The following is a 21,430-nucleotide window of genomic DNA, read 5'->3' as shown; positions in this document are numbered from 1 at the left end:
ATCAGACGCTGAAGATTTTTAACTTCCGTAATTTGAAATGTTCTTATATAGTTATGTCTACAAGGGAGATTTGGAATTCCAGTCTCGAAAAGGAGCACACCCTTGTCCACCACATCAGTTGGGCTTGCACAAAAATTAAAAAAGGAGGAGAGGCTGAGAAAAAAAACGTCTTTGCTCTCCATGCGTAAACTGTTATCGGCGACACTTTTGTTGTACCAAATCATAATAGTAATTGTTAAGGTTTTACGTCCCAAAATCATATGATTATGAGGCGGCATGCATAGTAGGGAGCTCCGGAAATTTCGATCACGTGGTGTTTTCTAATGTCCGCGCACCAAATAATCTACATAAATTTAATAATTGGCCTCTGCATTACCTCATTTTTTTTATAAGACAACTATGAAGAACTATCTCGGCAGCGCTTCGTCAACCTAGCCAACAACAACAACAACAAAAAAAAAGAAACATGCACACTTTCATGTTGCTATAACATAAGAGATGCTTAGGAAACCTCTCCAGAATTTCTCCTGCAATTTTGCTTCAAGGTATTCTAGAAATATTCGATTCCATTCGCACCTAAGATTTTGCTATTCGCCCAGCTCTCACAGACATTTATTCTATATAACCACAAATGTAAGCTAGCTTACATTTGTGGTTATATAGACGATCAACTTTGAGCTACCTAGACGATCAACTTTGAGCTACCCAGCAAGCTTGGGAGGCGGCGAAGAGGAAAGATCCCGACGTCCCCACGTGGGAGGCCCAGGCCCAGCCAACTGAACTTCTGGTTTCTATAAAAGTTTATTACTCCTTCCCCTGTACTTTTTATTTTGCGCAAACACATGCGCTTGTGGAATATGGACGCTCTGCATTATACAAAACGAAGTAGGGGCGCAGGCTACCTTTAACCTATTTTGGGATTCGAGTTTTACAATGGAAATGCGTAGTGCCCTTTCCTTGTAGCATAATTAACAGCACACACAGTGAACGAAAGTGTTGCTTTATGACTTGTATGGTATCTGAAATTGACACCTGTAAAATGCCAACCACTGCAATTTTACAGCCATTACTGGCAAGTAAGAGTATTTACAACATTGTTAGATGTACGTTTGCGATGATACTGTTATTGCTAGTTTGTCGCAGACTGGTGGAGTTTGTGTGCGCCATTGAACGTGAGACACCGTCACTCGCATTTCCACTCAATTGAATCAAAAGAAATACACCAATCGTCACATCATATCTTAAAGCTCACTACCTTTAATCGCAATACGTTTAATTCAATGCATTTACAATCGCAGTGCTTTATAGGTATACAAAAATAAATACACTGAGCTGAAATAAGAGCACTTTTGAATAACGCGCCAACTATTGATATCTACTCGAAACCGTAACCTTGATCTGAGTAGACGCGAATAAAAGATGGTTGAAGACGTCTGTTAAAACTGCATAAATAATTAACGTAGGTGTTCTTTTGTAGCCGTATATGTTCTGTTTTTTGATTACTGTCGAAGAAAGAGGAAGTTTGCGCCTCGCGAAAGCAGCCAGCTGTGTCGAGTAGTGTCGACGCCAGGCGGCGCAGAAATGTAAACAGGCGGAATGACCGCTTGTCAGAGCTTATCACAAAATTCGGAGGCGCAATGATGCTGAAAATGAGTGTACAATTGCTCTGAGTGGCGAAACGGGTCTCGTATGTGCCAAATTCCTCGTCGAAGAACGTAAGTTCGTCTTGCCGAGTTCGTCGTGCGCTCCGCTCGGAGTGCCGTTCATTCGGATGGCACAGCATGCAAACGAGAGCTTTTGTTCAGTTGTTTGGGTCCCATGGTTCTAACGCAGACTCAGCAGGATATACGCTTGCCGTCGTCAGAACCCTCTGAGAAGCTGCCACAAACTACTGACACTCTGTCTAGTGTTCGTTGCTAATGTTTTTTGTTAAGCGAAACAGGCACGTTCCACAGCGCACTTGTCTAGGCACGGCCACTTCATATCTCTCTTTTTTTTCTTTTTCTAAACAACAGCGTTTCACCATAATGTTTCCGATTTGTACATTTCAGTGAGTATCATTTGAGAGCCTGTTACCTTTTTTTTTTTTATTAAAGTCACGAGGAAAGGAAGTGCGTATCAGTCAATGGGTGGTGTTGGTTTCGTTCAGCATGGATCAAGTAACCGAAACATCCTGTGTTCTTTGACCGGGCGTATTGTCTGGGATCACTGGCATGCCGACGAGGCTTCGCCTTCTTGCACGGTTATAATACCGGTTGCGAAAGAAATAGAGTTCGTGTCTACTGATTCTTTGTATATACCACGCTGCAGTCAACCATGTTTAGAGTTGTTCGACCTTCGGCCAATGACATTCAAGTCGCCAGTGCATATCTTGTTACATGCTGTATGGGTTAAATAGCGAGCACGCTTTTTTACCTAAGAAAGGAGAGAGAAACCAAAGCTTCTCCAGTCGGTGGAAAAAAGCTATTGCCGCTTAGTTTTCGTTAGGAAACACAATCTACTTTCCTCTTTTTTGCACACTTTCATCGTATGTATGATAAGACAGTGTGGTAATCTTCATTGTTAGAGATAACGTCGCTGCGATTTCATTCTTTAATGAGAGCACATGGATTGACACATTCCTAGTTCTGTGCGCCCAAATGCACCTTGCACATCTATTCATAGTTTATCAAGCCTGTTCTGACAGCATTTCTTATCTACAGGTGAAAGGATGCAGAGATCAGCAGTCTAATTTCACAATGCAAAGGTATGATGTCCTTTCCTTGAAACATACTTATGGGCAGACTGAGCAAATGTATAGAGCTCGAATGTTTTACGGTAATGAAAGTATTGCTCTGTTCCTTGAATGGCTTTTGAACAGGACATGTGAAATATAACGCACTGTCATTCTACAACACTCAGCACTGCAATTTCGGAACTTTTTGCTTGTTTTTAGCAATTGTCGAGAAAAAAAAGGAAGTTCTCGTTTTTTTTATTATTTGTGTTTGTATAGATAGCTTACACATGGGATCACACGAGTGGATTGTCAGTGTGCTGACCCTCCAACAAGGCAGGCAGACTGAAAGTCTGCGCAAAAACTCTGTGGACAGCTGGCCATTAGCCTGTGACGTGTATTGATACAAAAAGTAGTGCCAATGTTAACATTTGCAGCATCCCTAGCAATCAAGCCTTCCTCCCTAGTGCATCTTCAGAGCAAGCCTTGTGCTGGCAGGCTGGTGTTACGTGCTTTCTTAGGGCTAAGCGAAATGCCAGGCTTTGCCACCGCTAGGCCCAGTGATGCGCCATACGCATACTGCCAATACATGATAGTGGTGTGGCAAAGATAAGTGGCACCAAGTGCAGCAAAAGATAAAGGGCGGCCAAGCACTTGAACGGGCATGCACACGCAGGGGGCACAGACCGTCTGCCTAGCCCTTCCGTCGTAATGCTAAGATGCACCTTATGCAATCCTTATGTTGCAAGGCACTCCCTAGTGCATTCCTCAAGCACTAAAGGCAGTGAGGCACACCTGCTAGGGAGACATCGCACATGCAGACTATGGCTCTGTTGCACCAACAGCGAGGGGCTGCCTCTCCGGCATTCTGAATTATTTTATGGGCACCTGTGTACTGTGCAGTTCAGAGCTTGATGTGAGCTTTCATGTGGACATAAAGAGTATCATTACATTGTGTAAGCCGTGACGTTGCATAATGATATCGAAGTGCCCGATACTATATTGCAAGCCAGTTGAGAACTGTCATACAACAACGAGCTCACAGTCATCCTGCGAATTCGACGCCAGGTGACAAGCGCCGTCCGTGGACCAAGAAGTCTGAATGGGGGCAGCAAGCTCCTCCCATGACCCTGCCTGCCCAAGGCCGGAGCCCCACTGGATTCACTATGGCTCCATCAACCTGGAAGACGAATTGCCAGCCGAGGCACTCAAAGTAGGGGCTTCTGTGGGGAAAAAGATTTCTCCTGTGCGAAGATTCTTTGCCCTGTTGGCCACATTTGATGTCTGCTTTTGCTCTTTCCTCTGGATTCTCTGTGCAATGGTGAGTGGTATGCTTTTCATGTACTGTAAACCTCAAATTTCGGATAAAGTGGGTACTTATTGTATGAATAGCTCAGTGGCAGTGTAAGAGTGATGAAATTGTGTGGCAAAGATTGGCCACACTTTGTGGCCAAAAGGCCAGTAACAACTCAATAGAACGCACACAAAAAATACACACTTTGATGTATTCCACGTTGTGGCGAAGTTTGGGCCCACCTTTCGTTCATTCCGCTCTACTGCGGTGGTCTAGTGGCTAATGTACTCGGCTGCTCACCCGCAAGTCGCGGAATCGAATCCCGGTTGCGGCGGCTGCATTTCCGATGGAGGCGGAAATGTGGTAGGCCCGTGTGCTCAGATTTGGGTGCACATTAAAGAACTTCAGGTGGTCGAAATTTCCAGAGCCCTCCTTTACACAGCATCTCTCATAACCATATGATGGTTTTGGGACGTTAAACCCCACGTATCAAAACCTTCCGTTTATTCTGGTCCAAAAGGTAAAGACTCAAAGCTCAAGCAAAACAAGTGTTCATACTGTTTTACAGATGGTGCATAATGTAGTAAGAAAACATGCGTGAATGAGTCATGAAAGAACTTGTCCAGCGGTGCCCTATCACGGACTGCTGCAGCCGTGTTGAGTTGTCAGGCAGGGGTTCTTTCTAAAGGAGGAACATCCCTGTAGTATTGCTACACATAATGGAGTTGAAACACTGCTGAAAAACTGGACGTTGTGATAGAACAGACAAGAAAGTTTATACATGCAGCATTTAAAGTTTGCCTTGACATCAGCATTTCCGCCGTTTCAACAGACGAACATTCAGTCTACCGGAAGGTTCGGTCAAAATTTTTTGTGAATAATTGATGTTCTCATGCGAAATCATGCATTCAAAGCATGTCTCACATTTTGTTGATAGTATATATATTGATGTACTGTTGTGCTTTGTGGGAGCCACAACATGTGGGCATGCAGCAAGGCTTTTTTGCCTTGTGGGTAAACAACCACAACGGTGCTGACAGTACAGATACAATTTCTTGCAATGTTTCTCATTCATACACGGGCTGTTTCGCACTTTGGGGAGAGCTCCGAGCACATTGCATCTTATTGCAGCGAGTTCACGAGTCAGGCAACTGCGAAACTTGGTGCAGATGCTCAAGGAGCAGAGTCTCCAGCCGCGTTGTCTGCAGTGGCAGCTTGTGCTGGCCACATTGTCAAGAGGGCCACAGGGTACCTGCCACTCTTAAATAAAAGAAAATTTCTTGTCCATTCATTTCGGCAGTGAGTAGACTCCCACTCTACAATGAAGGGTCATTTGACAAGATTTGGAGGGGAAGCCCTTGCTCCGTCATAGATCAAAATTTAAGATAGTGGTGAAAGAGCCGCTAAGAATAAAGACTGCTCGCCTGTGCTTCTAATTTATTGCTTTATTAAATATGCATGTATTCAATGTCTTCATTCACCGTCGTCGGGCAAATAAAAACAGTGATCGAAACAGTGAAAATAGTGGCATGGGAGAAAAGGTTGCATATTTGTTACAACACTCCCCCCCCTCAAAAAAAAGAAAAAAGAGGGTGCGCTTGCTTGGGATTTTACGGTGTATTAGACATGCATGAACATTGCAGCCCTGCCTCTAGGTCTTTGCACAGTATTTACTTTGAGGGGAAGTGTTACAGAGGAGCTTGGCTGCAGTAAATGTGTTATACATATTTTAGCTCTAACCATTACAGTGTGTTGGTAAATTGCTTCAACGCTACGGTCATCCTTGAAAGGTTTCTACAAAAAATATCAAGTCCCTAGTATGATGGACACATTTTGCTTAACACTGAGTCTTGTTGCTTTAATTCCTAGCTGTTCCATCTAGTGAGCTATGGTCTGTGTTTTTTTGTTGCAGCTGCAGTACAAGTCAGTAAAACTAGTCTATGAAAAAGAAATCCTGGAATATGGAATTTCGACTTCTTTGTTCGACATGTCCGTAAGTACAGATTTTAATGTCTGCAGAAGTGGTGCTCACACTTATGAATACTATTGAAGTGTAAAGGGTTACATATTTTATAGCTAAACATTACTAAAGTTCATGCACTAATTCTTCCATCAGGCTGTAAAGTGGGAAAGAAGGTATTTCTGGCTGTGCATGCAAGTTATGGATCCGATTCTTTTCTGTGCCTGTTGCCTTGGCGCTTCATTTTTCCTATTTAATACGTGCTTCTGCCCATGAATAAACAGTGCGAGTTTGCTTTTGTCCTCGTGGAAGGATTGACATTTGGGCATGTTGGAATTGATGACCCGTTTTGAAATAGACAGCGCTCAAGGATGCTGTATAAAGGGCAGCACAGGGCACTGTGTGGTCTGTATTACTTCTTGTGCGCTCATTTTGTGTTGCTCATTTCAGAATGCCTTGTTCTCATGCTCTATCCTGTGAACATGTTTTTTTTTTTTTTTTTGTGCGGCCCATCACTTTAAATATGCTAACACACTAGGCCAATTGTGAGTTCTACTTTTTTCTCTATGTATTGCAAAACATTCAGTACTAGTATAGGAATGCTTCCACTTTTTTTGCGTTTCATGTCCATTAAAGTGCAGTGTTCGGTTTCACATTGTAGTACGAACAGTTTTGGAAGTTTCCTAGAGATGTATGCTTATGTATGCTTCAAAATGATGTGCAGTGGCAAATTGTTTCATGAGAAGAAGTTCTCACTTTCTTGAGAATACTACCGCACAATGAGAAAAATCAACATCTGATAAAGCTCACTATTTTCACCTTGATTCCAAATTTGATTCCTATTGGGACATTCCATTAATATTTTTTTCAATGACGAGACCCGTAATTGAAGACTTTGTTGCTTTGTGCCACTGTGAGCTGCACGAGTTTCCCTTTCATAAAGCTTTTTACACCTTGTGGATTTCTGCAGATATGAAATGCCATGTTGTTTAACTGTCATTTCGATTAGACGTCTAGACTTTTCATTTGTCTTTTCATTTGTATATTTAGTTTTTGAGTGTATGCTCCATTGTGTTGTCTTCTTCTATAGGCATCTGTTTTAAGCTGCAACTGCAGCAGTGCACCTAATTTTGTATTTCTGTAACTTGTATGAAACAGGTGTTCCTGGAATCATATCACTGGAATCGTATCATATTTTGCTGCTGTTCAAAAGGAATTCTTTAATATTATACAAGTGTTATGTGATACGAAAGAAAGAAAAATGAAATAAACCAGTAGGCAACGCTGACCCATTGAAACCAAGTTCATGGCTTTTTTGTCTGTGTTCTTGTCTCTTGTGGTATGCGCACAAAATTTAAAGTTTCATGCGCTGCACATTTTTCAGGTTCTTTCTGCCCTTCGCTTCGTGGTGCTGATTTTAGCGTACATTGTGTTTCGGTTGAAGCACTGGCTCCTGGTCGCACTCATGACCACGCTCAGTGGTGCCATCGTCATCTGCAAGACCTTCCTGTACGACTGGCAGGGCCAGTTGGCGGTGAACTCTGGTGTCCTAGCTGGAGTGCTGCTTCTTGTGACATCCTTTGTGCTGCCCTGGGGGCAGGCCTGGTTTTTGGACTTTCGTGTTGTGCCTAGTGAGAACCGGGCATCTCAGCTGCTTGCACGCATAGTCAATGATGCCTTCCCACCCGTGCCTTCGACACTTGGCCGGGAAAATGTGCGCAGTGAAGATGGAGGCACCACTTTCTACTCGCCTGAAAGCGGTGAGACAAGCCATGGTTCTCTTTTATGGTGTTGCAAGGCAAGCGTATTCGGGGCAAGTCTACTAAGCTGCATAAAGACATGTGTAACTTTTTACTAGTCAAGCGAATGGGGTGCAATATTATCTGTTAAAGTTTGCATCACCTGGGTTAACACTGCGTAAATGTGTTGTTGCAGGCACTTTTTTTGTGTGTGTGTGCTTCTAACACGCTGTTTTGTTACATAATCATTGTTTTCTTCCTCTGTGCCTTCCTGCAATATATAGGGGGTTTGAGCATTCTTATCTGTATATATACCCATTTGTACACGGTACTTTAAAAATTTGCAATAATTGAATGTGATAACGTCACAAAAATTCATCGCAAAGACCTCCTTTCTCACCAACAAGCCAAACCAGCTTTTGCAGCAAGTGTGTCTCTCGTTGTTTTCGTCGTGTCGTTTTTTGCACTGCATTATGAATTTGATTCGACTTTTACAGTTGATAAATATGGAGGTTACTGTCTCTCTATTTTTTCATAGCATATGGCCAATTTCATTTCACTACCACGCAATACATTTGTCTGCAATATAAATTTGTTGAGTGAATTTCCTCTTTCCTCGTAAGGAAGCGTGCATGAAAAAAAGTACACATTTATAAATGCATTTGTAATGCATCTATAAGGTGCTGAGATCTCTGGAAAAAGAAGTGGTTTGGATATTAGATGAGCACATTTGCCTTGAAGCCTTGTTCAAACATGCACCCGCAAATTATGTGTTTGTATACTTTATTGCAGGATCTGAAAGTGAGTCCCTGGCAGGAGATGATGTGCGTGTTAGAAGTGAGATTCAACTACCTCATGACCTGCGTGTCAGATTTGAGCAGCCAGAGATTTATCCAAAAGTGCTGGCCCCCGAGGTAAGTTTGGTCTTGCAAACACAATCACTGCATTGTCCAACGTGATGAGCTTGGTGTGACTGTTGATGCTTCCTTCTAAAGCTTTTCAGTATTTCTTAAGCCTAAAATATGCTTGTACAATGCTTATTGACTCACCCATGGGTCCATAGATGCACTTGTATACATTCTATTTGGCAGTTTCAACAGTAGTTGGCTTCCGTAAACTCAGTTGCTATTTTATTTTGACTGGTCTCGTTTCAATCCTAGAGTGGCCTCGTCTTTTTACAAAGTGTAGCAAGAATGGCGTGTGCATTATGTTTGAATAAGAAACTGAAACCATGTTTATGGCCCTGGTGACACTGTCAGAGTTTGAATCATGGCCACAAGATGGCTACAGAAGTGTATTTTGGGTAGTTTGGTGAAAGCAACGATCCACTTTGATGAGAGGAGCTCGTTTAAAAAAGATCACTTTACATGCTGTGTTATTAATGACAGGACTGCAACTCATATTTTCAGGGCATCGGTGTCTTGCTCCACATGACAAACTAAAGAATTGGTTAAAATAGGTATAGGCCACCTTTTGTACTTATTCTTTTGCTGTGGTGGTGGGGTCATTGAAAAAACATGGCTGATTCCCCTATATAAGAGTCGGTATAACAAGAGAGCGAAGCATGTCTTTTTGTGCATTGTTTAAGGAACACCAGCAAATTGAAAAGTCACATTAAGAATGGCAAGCAACTCGAAACTTGCCGCGCACACCTCAAGCAGAAAGCACGCACGAAATTAACATACACAAGACGAGTGCATTGTGTAGACAAAAAGGCACACGAAACAAGCGCACAAGTATACACATTGCAAGCGCGTACAACTGTCACAATTTTTCCTCTGTCATGCGTCAGCAGCGCGCTTCTTTGTAAACGCGGTTGCGCAGCGTGCCAAGTGACCTTCATCATCTCCCAAATTCTTACATCATGCCTGAATTACGAGTCTGATAAGCACGCACGCAGGAGAGACCACGTTCTGTGTTGGCGGCGCTTCGTAGAGGCAATAACCTTTAGAGAACACCCAACGCGAGCCGGTCCTGCCATCTCGCCACTGATAACAAAAACACGCTCAAGTTTCGAAGCTCTGAGGACTGCCAAGCGGTGTACGGTATATATAAAGGGCTTGCCGTTAGCATTCTGGACAACGTACGCTCCATGGCATAGTAGTTAGTGCCGGGCACTAGAAAATAAGAGGTCACTGGTTCGATTCCACGCGAGATACGCTTGCCTTTTGGCTTCTTTCTTTGCAATCTCTTAGTATATTTTTCAACATGACATTCGTGATTGAAGTACGTTAGCAGAGCCGTTGTGGGCCCCGGCATAAAACACTTCTGTGTTAAATTGTGGAGGGGAACACATGAAGGACAGCACCGTGAGGCCCATATAAATAATAACTTGTCTGAGAGTGCTGAAAATAAATGCAAAGTGTACACATCCATTTTGAGATTGTAAACGATGCAGTTATTGTCTTTCGCCGATTGCCAGATTCTGAGGCATAGTACTTCATTTTCTTAATTGTAAATTGGACATGTTATATTTGAGTTTGCTTCTGGGAATGTATCAGAAGCTAGCAACTGCTGTTTAAAAAAAAGCATCAATGTATCTGGACATTTTTTCTGTCTTACCTTATCATTTGACCTGCTTTGTACATTTCTGACAGAGGTGTCTCAGCGGGATTTATGAAAATTGATTTGCCGTGAATTTCATATCATGTATGCAACTCACATGATGCAACATCTATTAGAATTAACATCCCTCTTACAGGGGTGCACTTTTGTTTAGCTTTAAAGCTTCTGTGACAGACAAGTTATTGAGATAGCCTTATTGCTGCCCAAGGCACTTGTAACCTGCAAAATGTTAGGGACGTACATAGCCCACATAGTAAATGTCGGGCAGTCTCTTCTTTTTTTATCTGTATCTCAGACATTTTGGCTTCCCAACTGGTAGTGTGGAAGATGTAAGAGTAGGGGAGTTTGTTATTCATTTACTCCTGAAACTGTGCACGTGTTTGCTGTTTGGTAACACAAGTGGTAACAATGGATGGCAGTGATTGGTTCATGTCTGTTGCGCACGTGTGTTTCAACAGGAGCGTTCATACAAGCGCAAAGCTGAGGAGGCCTTAGACACAGCCTTGAAGATATTCCATGAGAGCAATTGGAAAACTGAAAAGATGGACCACAATGGTGCTATACAAACCTGCCATCATTCCAAATTCGGCAAGGTCTACAAGTATGCGGTATGTCTCTTGCACCACCTATTTTTTAATTTATGTTTAGAGAACACAGAATTTACTTTACAGTTCGACTATTTCATGCTTCCAACATTGAAGTGTTTGGGTGTGTATACATTCCCAATCCCTCTTCTTTTTATGCTTAGGCGCAGCTTAACATATGTGCTCAACTGTGGAATTTTTTGTTGCCGCTGGCGAAAATGGGGCTTCCTAGTGCCGTGTTTCCCCTGTATAAGTACATTTGTAGACAGGATCAATCGTACCAACCTCAGATTTCAACTGTGGTTCGTGCTGAACATGAACACAAAAGTCAAGTTTGATAGCCCAGTGTCCACATACATGAATGGTGACGTTGAGTTCATTATTTCTACATCTGTAATTGTATACTTCAGTTCTGCAAGTTACAAGCTTGTTGCGTGGACTGAAATATTCACCAAACACATTCCAAGAAAACTTTGTGGTATCCTTGCATTAACTATTTACTTATTTATTTATTCAGAAATGCCCTGCTTTGCCGAAAGGCGTGTAAGAGGGGGGGGTTACAGCTTTGAAAAAAAACAAGTCTTCGTTATGACAGCACCTTTGGTCACAAGGCAATTGATTCCACTCTTGTACAGTATGAACAAAAAAAGAATTAGCATAAAGGTTCGTTCCAGTCCGGTATTCTTGAATCTTAAGGTCATGATCAGACCTTCTAGACAGATAACGCGGTTGTTTAAGGTAAGTGTCTTTATTGATGCCAGTCTTATGGTATATCTGAAATAACAATTTCAAACTCGATTTTCTTCTGCGAGAGAAGAGCACTTCCCATCCCAGCTCGTTTTTCATTTTAGTACAGCTGTCACCTCGCTTATACCGACTGAGAACGAACTTTGCCGCTCTGTTCTGTATTTTCTCGGTCAGATCAATCAAGGACTTTTGGCACGGATCCCACACACCACATGCATATTCCAAAATCGGGCGGACAAATGAAATATACGCAGTACTTTTTAGGACTGCGTATATTTGTTCCTCCTTGTAACTGTTGTAAAAGAAAAAAAAAGTATGTAAGCTTTTAACAAAGGGTCAACATCTTGCCCGTCTTTGTGCACACAAGTCCTCTTTTGCCTTTTATTTACACAATTTTCATTGAAATAAAACTAGTTGGAAGTCTGCATTTTTTGCCTCTCTTTGTCTCATCAGCTTTGAAACCTTGTACATGTGTGCCGTTAGTATTTGGAATTGTAAAACTTTCATTGGCTGCGGGTTACCTGGTATGCATGAACAGGTGCTTCAGTAATTATTCACTGTCTGTTACGCTGTCTGGCTGCCAAATTGCAAAATGTTCCTTACTTTTACTGTCTATAATGTATATAATTGAATGAAGTGCTTGGCTTGTATTTCAGGGTACACTGCCGGCATCTCCAGAAATCATCTTGGACATCCTGTTCAACAAACTGGAGGAGCAAGTTTTGTGGAACCCTTCAGTGAAAGAAGCCAGGGTATGCTGCTTGTGATATGATGAGCACTGTGAGCTGGCCTGTGAGGCTGTAGCAGTGGGAGCTATATTTTGTCTTCGTAACTTCATCTAGTGCACAGGATGTGCATTTTTTATTTACAGCAAGCATCATTTGCTACTATAAATGACCATGACATCTAGCATGAAGGAGAAGGGTATTTAAGATATGCTTTTCAAATGGGTGCCTACATGTCGCATTCAGAATCGTGTAGGTTTCATGTGTATCATCATGTATTAGTGCTGCACTACTAATTGTTGGTCCTCCATGCTTCCAGATGGCTAAAGTAGTGAGAACTATATATGTTATTGGGTTGTAAATTAGGGTTGTGGAAAAATCGAAGTTTCAACTTTGAACCAATTTCGAATAATGGGAACTAAGTGCACATTGAATCAAATATTTTTCTAATGTTTTAAAATACGAATAGTACAGCTAATCACCACACTGGCATGAAAGAGTGTGCTTGCTGTATAGCAGATAATGTATGGGAAATTTATGTATTGTACAACACTACAGCTTGACAAAGCAACAAATATGGTTATATAATGTTGTCATGACGAATGGATAGCTGTTTGATATGTTCTGAAAACACTGACGCCTTTATGCATGTCACTGTCTCTTCAGCCATCGAAAACAGCCACTCACAAAACACGCTATGCTGGTGTGTTAACCCGGTCTTCGTCGTTGAATCTTCTAAGCATGCAATGACAACGGACCGTCATGATGTCCATTGCAGGTGCATGTATCGATTGCTGGTGTCCGTTACAGATGGTCAGTGAAGGTTATATTGTCATGGCTCTAGGTTAAGGTAGTGGCATAGTTCGTATAATATGTATTATTAATTTTGTCATTTGACACATTGTTCATGTTTTTAAATGTAGTTAACAATTATTTTTATTGTTTCATATTTTCTTTTGCAGGTAATAGAGAGTATAGACAGTCAGACAGACATCGTGTACATACTGTCAGATGGTGCAAAAGGAGTCGTGTCTTGTAGGTACGTTGTCTACTGGTAAATGCTCTTACATGGAAGAGTGGTACCATACCTGCACGTGTTAAATATTTATATAAAATTTGCCTTTGCAAAAAACTATCTGTTCGGGGTCATACTTTGAGATTAGCTTATATTCATAGTGAAATTGGCAGCTGGCTTTCTCGAATGAACAACATCTCTGTATAAAAACAGTTGTTCTTGTTTCACTTGCAGAATTTGAGTTGGTGGCACCATTTGTTTTTCTGCAATTGCTACAGTGTGTATGATACACTCTGATAAAACATGCAGCCACCTCTTGGCTGCACTATAGTACATTCAAACCTTGATATGACGAACCCTGATCTAATGAAATACTGGTTACAAAAAAAAGTAAATGAAGAATAGTATTACAATAGGTATAGTGTTATGAATATACTTTTATCACAAATTTAGATATAACGAACCCATATCAATGTAAGATACAAGTTCATTTTAATGAGGTTTCAGTGTATTCCTCACGAGTGCCTTGTAATCGGCTATACATGGCTGCACTTTCATGCCACAGAAACCTTTTAAATAATCAATCAACCGATACTTGAGCGATTAGTTAGCCACGAGATTAGCTCAGTGGTGTGACATTTCGTACGATTTCAATTTCCACTTTGGGAAAAGCGCACTTCATTGCCTGCGCTGTCCATCTTTTTCAGGGATTTTGTGAACCTCAGAATGTGGCAAAAGCGTGGCGAGTCCTACTTGCTGTGTGCCATTGGTGCCGAGCATGCCAAGCAGCCACCCAAGAAAACGATTGTGAGGTAAGGGTCCCTCTTGCCTTCACTGCATGCCTCAATATACTCAGTGAATTAAATATAGGCAGCAACGTCACTTGGGCTAGGGGTGCACATTTTATCCTTGATATTGAATGTGCTGTCTGTATGCTAGTGATATGGCTGCTTTGATGCTGCTGTCTGTGAAGTTCTGTTTACCACTTTGTTTGATATAAACCCCATTGTGACGATGTCCAACTTTGCACTATAGCTGTTTTTAATGAATGATAAATGAATATAGTAAAATGGGTATGGGCTTGTTCCTTTAAGCAAACACTTTCTCTGTAATTCCCCATATGACACTCTTTCCCCTTTCCTTGATTATGGTATTGCGACAGCCATACCTTGTTTTGCGACTCTATCACGAAAACTGGTATAAATAGACAAGCTTTGTGGAAACTGTTGAGCTAGTTTCGTGACTGAAATGTTCTGCTTAGCTTAAGGTTGCGTGTTTGACTGCTGGCCACAGTTGCTACATTTTGATGATGGCAAAAAAATCTGTATGCTTAAATGTAAGTGCGTGTAAAACAACACGAGGCAGTCTGTATTGATCTGGAGGCCTCCGTTATGCTGCATCTCAAATTATAACATTTAGGATTTAGCATTTAAAATCCCAGAATTAAATGTCAACATATTCGTTGCACAGAAAAAAATGCAGATAGAAGTGAAATCATGACAGGTGCAGTGCCGACTAACTACTGAAATTTATTGAAGGGATATAAAAGACAGAGGAGACATGACGTAGAACTGATGATAAAAAATATGAAAAAATTGATTCAATGATCTGTGACTGATGACGCCAAGTTTTTTTAGTCAAGGAAGCAGATCCAGACACGCACATCATGAACGCTGTTTGGCTATCTCGTTGGCTTCCATTATCTCTCTTGTTAGCTGGGAGCAGCTTCCTCGCTCGCTCCCAGCTAGAGATTATCTTTATGGCTTCCAAAGCTGGCAATTTCTCTGGCTTGCATTGCCAGATTGGGTTCACACTGTGCAAGTGTTGCAACAGTTGCTTTGACTAAAAAAGGAACTTGTGTTCTTGTCTCGCGCATGACAGTCATAGATGAAGTAGGCAATTTTTGTTATGTTTTTATTAGGTTTGTACAAATAGTGAATTTTAGGTTGGAAGTGAATTAGTACAAAACCAATATCATAGTGATTTTGGTCAAGTAATTACAAATCAAATTCAAATATTACACATCACATAGTATTATAAAGAAAAATAAGCATAATTGTCATGACCCAACTAACCTGCAAGATATTTTTTTATAAATTTAAACAAGGCCTGTGCAAATGACATTTTTTTTGTTGTTGTTCAAAGGAAGTGTAAACAACTTTAAATAGTAGCATGATTTGACTTTTGGCAGAGTGCAAGTGATAACCAGTAAAATATGTAACGTTTTAAAATTTATTTTACCCTGAGCATATAAGCCATTACAACAAGCTTTTAAACTAAAAAAGAAGAAATGATGAATCGATGTGAAGGAAATATGTTCATTGAACCTTGAAGTGAGGCTTTCTGTGTGTTCATTTTGAATTATTCAAAATTTTTGATAATTTAAATTTGAACAGAAGCAAATTCAGATACTGTACTATTTGTTCAAATATTCGCACAAGTCTAGTTTTTATTGCTATTTTTTTGCCACTTCTCCTTTAGGACTTGTTGTTTCTTTTGATAAGCTTCAGTTGTTGGTCACTTCTATAGTTTTTTCACTTTCGTTTGGATTTTTTCTGTGCTGTAAATATTAGACTTGTTCGAATAGTGAATGTTCAGTTCGAAACAAATAGTAATTTTGATCGAATACTATCCATCACATATTATATAGAAAAATGGCCGTATTTGTCATGACCTAAGTTTTAAAAACTTTAAACACAACCTATGTTTTGCAAAAAAATGTGGGAGCAACTTTAAATTGTACCATTATTTGACTTTTGGGAGAATACAAGTGATAACGTACAAAATATGCTAAATTTTAAAATTTACTATGCCTAAAGCATATACCGTATTTACTCGCATAATCCTCGCACTTTTTTTTGGCGGAAAACCGATGCAAAGTTTGGGGGTGCGAGAATTACGCGGGGAAAACTTACAGGGAAAGTCGTCGCAAATCGGGATTCTCACACCAGCAACTAACAGCAAGCTTTGAAAAGCACGAATTAAAACTTACCTCAACAATAAAAGCACAGGTTCAACACAAGGCAAGTTTTATTTGAGACACAAAAAGTGCTAGGAAATAGTCGAGAATTAAAATACCAAACGCAAAGCTTGTGGGCGTTGCGGGCGTGGCAGTAACGTTTGTCGCTCAACAGGAGCCCTCAAAAGATAAGCGTAGGACGTCAGTATTTGGTTAATGGCTATCTAACAAAATCGTCTGCAGTTTCCTTCAGAAGAAATAAAGTTTACTATCAATCCCAGTTTTAGGCACACGGAAGGCCCAACGCGTCTTGGTGGCTTTCAGCTGCCGTCATCAGTAGCTAACACAAAACTCGTAGTCTCCGAAGGGCCTACCGGAGGCCCTGTTGCCGTTGTTTAGTGCACAATCCATCACTTTCAGCTTGAAATGAGCCGTGTAGCTTCGGTATCGCCTCATAACGTGACAACATTACCGACACAACATACAAAACACGCCGCAACGCGCACTTGCCACTTTGGCTTGGCTTGGATTGCATTGAATCTTTGTGCAATAATAGAACGCTTGATGCATAAGAGATGGCACCAGATGGTGTGTGCTATCATCATCAGTGGTTTGAATGAGCAGACGACATTATTGCGGCAGTTTTTGGGGGTGCGATAATTACTCGAGGTAAAAAGAAATTATATTTTTGTTGGGCGATGTGGGGGGTGCGAGAATTATGCGAGTGCGAGGATTACGCGAGTAAATACGGTAAGCCTATGTGACAATCTTCTAAACTTAAAAAATGATGAATCGATGTGAGGCTAAATTTTCATTTAACATTGAAGTGGGGCTTCACAGCAGTCAGTTTTCCTGTGGGTATGTGTTTTCACGACTTGGCACTCCTTTACTGCTGTGAAACCATTTTTGCAAGTGATTACATGCAAACAAATATTCTAAACAGGTGCTTTCACTGTTTAGCACCCCTTTACTGCAATGAAGCCACCTCTACATGTGCTATATGCGGGTTAATGTAAATATATTTGTTCATCTTGAATACTTCGAAATTTTCAATAACTATAAGTACGAGTCGAAGCAAATTCGAATACTCTGCTTTTGTTTCAATATTCGAAGCATTTGAAGCACAAGCCTAGTAAATATGTTATGGACAACCTACTTGCCCAAGAAATTGCACGTAAGAGTTAAATTTTAAAACTTTAAACACGCCTTACTGAGTTCCAGACATCTTCCAGAGAATGTATTTTTGAATAGATAAATAAAAAAACATAAAAGAATCGACTTTGTGAAAATGAGTGGAGCCCACATATGCTTCTCTACTCTTTTAGCCTTGTTAATATGAATGGCATCAGTGTGAACAGTACTTTGACGACACTACTTAACAGGGCCCTGCAACACATTTCTGAGGAGTAATGGAATAGATCACTTCACGAACGGCTCGCTGCAAAAATTTTTAGAATCGATCCAGTTCGAGCAGAGTTAAAGATTTGTCGCACAGGTGCAATTGCATTCTCTCTTCTCTCATCCTCCGAAAGTGCTGGAAGCTAAACAGAGAGGCATGGCAAGGGGAAGAAGACACGTTACATGCACTTTATGACATTGAGCACTTTTTCATTGTTTTTAACTGTGGGTTTTCAGTGCGAGCAGCTGCACACATGGGGACAGGTCGCAGCATTTCACAGCGGTCCTAGTAACTCCTGAGCGCCATGATACTTCAGCCTATGACAGAATGATTGTTTAGTATATAAGATCATTTGACGAGAGAAGAGAGAGCAAATTTTAACTGACTGAGAATTCATTGTGGATTCCAGGCCGCACGCTGCGCTCCAATATCTAGCTCGCATGTTCTCGGAAGACTGCTACCAATCTGCAGCGTTTTCGGACCATGCTCCAAAAGTGTTGCGGGCCCCTTTAAACACAATTTAGTCTGTATTTTGAATGCTCAGCTGCACTGATCAACCGGATAAAATCATTCAAGCTTGCCATGCTTTACAGCGGATTATTTATTTAGCCTTCACGACTTAGCACCCCTCTACCGAAGTGAAACCACCGCTAGAGGGGCAGCCACCATGCATGTCAATTTGCTAGTCGACGACACAAGCGTCTCCTATGATTTTGATTAGCAGTGTGTAGGGGGTATTATTTGTGGTTTTCTATTCAAGTGCAATTGTGAGAGGAAGGGCAACGATAAATTTGCTCGGTGCTGGTGGGAATCAAAGCCACAACCTTTACACATGTGCTGCCCTGCAAGCTGAGCTACCCGAACAGCTGTTCCCCTGTTCACTTTCTTGGTTATTATTATATGTGAAAAAGCTGGGAGTGAAGTAATATTGAAAGATGAGCTAGTTGGTATGAGTGCATCGTAACTTATTTTTAGCACACACTGACACACGGACAAAGAAAAGAAGGGTACTACACTAGCACTACCATCAACTGAAGGTTTTATTCAGAAAACAAACATTTATATATCAACGTAGTCACCCCCGCCCATGCGCAACGTCGCAATTTCAAATCCATGTCTTCTAAACCATGCAGGCTGCTGACGCATTTGGCGTTACACTGTACAAAGTGTGGATGCGCGGCACACTTTTCAAATACAATCATTTCGTTTAAGCACCATGATCGCAACGCAGGAGAGATCGCGGAGGCATTTCACATCAACATTAGGCAATCGTCCTGTATCAGCCGCCCGTCAGTGACAATTTTCGAAAAAGAAGTGTCACTGCTAAAGCGGATAATGAACACATATATGGTACGATAGACATGGATTTGAAATTACGATGGTGCACATGGGGTGACTACATTGATATATAAATGTTTCTTTTCTGAATAAAACCTTCACTTGATAGTAGCGCTGCTGTTGAACTCTTCTTTTTTTTTTTTTCTCTGTGTCAGTGTGTGCTAAAAGTGAGTTACGATGCAACCTGGGAGTGTTGGCAGTGCCACCAGTGGATATTGTAGCAAATGTGAAACATTCTTTTTTGCCAGATGGAGCCGCATAGCATGCTGTGGAGTGAAACATTTGTGCAGTTGCATTTGTTTACCCAGCAAAGAACATGGCCATCATACATAAAACTTACCGTGGCGGAAAAAAAGAGTGGCTCCATCAATTGTCCATGTGCACATTTATTCAGGAATGTATGTCATCATCGCATGCATCAGTTTGTGTGTAGCCCTTCAGGTGTTATGCAAGATTGCGAGCATTGTGGGTGGTCAAAAGCTTGAAAAATTACTTGTCATCTGATTAAGTATAAAAAATGTGCCTGCTGTCCCCGAGCGTTTTTTGTAGCATAAATATGTGCTTTCGGTGCTATTCGCAGAGGCGAACAGGGACCCCTGTTGTACATGCTGGCTCCGTCGGATACGGAAATGCATCGGAGCAAATTCCAGTGGCTACTCAACGTCAATCTCAAGGTGAACGTTTATTGTTAAATTCGAACCTCGGTGACCTGTAGGTGCGAACAATTCAAAGTGCTAAAATGTTTTTTTTAAAGAAGTGAAAAATTTATATGCCCAAAATACCTTATGAACAACTTTGGTAGTGAGTGCTAAAGACAAGTGTATCACTAGCGTATGCACAGCAATTGAGTGGGGTTCTTAATGTAAATTAGTGTGGCCAGCGAGGAGTCCAATTTTTAGTAACCGCAACTATGCAAATATTAAGCAGCTCTGGCAATTTTTCAGTGACCATCGATCTGAAAAAAAGAAGATGTCAGTATTCACAGTACTAAACTCATGTTGTGTGCATAATTGGAGCTCGATGGTGTGTCCAGTTTGATGCTATATTTTGCTGCTCTATTTGTACACTTTGTACAGAACGAATAATTATGCCTCACTTGTACCAGTACGAGAAAAAACGGTGGAATGCATTAGGTTCCCACCCTGCCGCGGTGGTCCAGTGGCTAAGGTACACGGCTACTGACCCGCAGGTCGCGGGACCGAATCCCGGCTTCGGCGGCTGCATTTTCAATGGAGGCGAAAATGCTGTAGGCCTGTGTGCGCAGATTTGGGTGCACGTTAAAGAACCCCAGGTGGTCATAATTTCCGGAGCCCTCCACTACGGCGTCTCTCATAATCATATGGTGGTTTTGGGATGTTAAACCCCACATATCAATCAATCAGTGCTTTAGGTTCTTTGTGACAAATTTGAGCGCTAGTGTTTTCTTTTATCACTTCATTAAATGGTTTCCCTTTTTTTTTCTGTAGGGCTGGCTCCCGCAGTACATAATCGACAAAGCGATGGCCAAGAGCATGTTTGAGTATGCTGATGCACTCAAAGCCCATCTCATCAGCCTCGAAATGTCTCCCGAGAACATCTGAGGCAGTCATCACATCCCTCGAACCGTGTTGTTCAGCGTTTAATATTTTTTTTATAAGATCACATATGTCAAAGTGATAAAAATTTTATATTGGTTTGATGATGCTTCAACTGTCTTATATACTAATTTACATCCAGTAGACCGCTAGTCGCACAGTTGACATAGATTAAGTCAACTTTTGTGATCATATTTTTGTGCATATAATTTGTATCCCTACCTTCAACTCTGCAAGAACAAACAAAAAAAGCCTAAAACCTCTGCATATAACCTGCAGCCCCACTTATTCAGTATAATTTTCTGTTTTTATATGCAGAAAATGTAGTACTAATTCAATCTCAAATTCCCAGCTACCACTTATATGTTTCTATGGGACCAAAGTTATATCAAAATTAGCATTTGCTGAAAAATTTGGACATCTCTGTTAATACCGCTCAAGCTTGCCCCAGTGGAAAATGCATCAATGTTTTCAATACTAGCAGCGTTCAACCTTTCAGAGCTTGGAGTGAAGTGAATGCATCAAACACACCATCTACCATCGAAACTGCTTATTTTTATCTATTTGCATCAAGATGATGCAGATTTGTGGAAACAAATGTAAAAAGATGACATATAGAAGTGTATATCTCCATATTTTTCACATATTCTACACTAACCACTCCATGTGTTGATATGCAAAATGGCCCTTCCACAATTATTTACTATACTTTAACACATTATGCCCAGTTCAAGTGTGCTATTGCTTGAAAGATCGGGTTATGCCAAAACAAAAAAAATAAGCCCGTAATTTAAGCAAAAATTTATATGCACACGAAC

General features: G+C 41.1%; 1 protein-coding gene across 1 annotated transcript; it reads left to right on the top strand.

The window, feature by feature from the left end:
* Positions 1-1,576: 1,576 nt before the first annotated feature.
* On the top strand, positions 1,577-20,716 carry Start1 (Steroidogenic acute regulatory protein-like). Its single transcript, XM_037422655.2, has 12 exons — positions 1,577-1,715; positions 2,703-2,746; positions 3,782-4,034; positions 5,920-6,000; positions 7,352-7,727; positions 8,499-8,620; positions 10,730-10,879; positions 12,259-12,354; positions 13,290-13,366; positions 14,050-14,154; positions 19,619-19,712; positions 20,505-20,716. The coding sequence occupies exons 3-12, from the start codon at positions 3,816-3,818 to the stop codon at positions 20,616-20,618; spliced, it is 1,434 nt and encodes a 477-aa protein (XP_037278552.2). The 5' UTR covers positions 1,577-1,715; positions 2,703-2,746; positions 3,782-3,815; the 3' UTR covers positions 20,619-20,716.
* Positions 20,717-21,430: the final 714 nt, after the last annotated feature.

The sequence above is a fragment of the Rhipicephalus microplus genome, chromosome 4, assembly GCF_043290135.1.
Source record: "Rhipicephalus microplus isolate Deutch F79 chromosome 4, USDA_Rmic, whole genome shotgun sequence".
NCBI classification, from domain to species: domain Eukaryota; kingdom Metazoa; phylum Arthropoda; class Arachnida; order Ixodida; family Ixodidae; genus Rhipicephalus; species Rhipicephalus microplus.
This window is presented reverse-complemented; position numbering and strand designations above follow the sequence as displayed.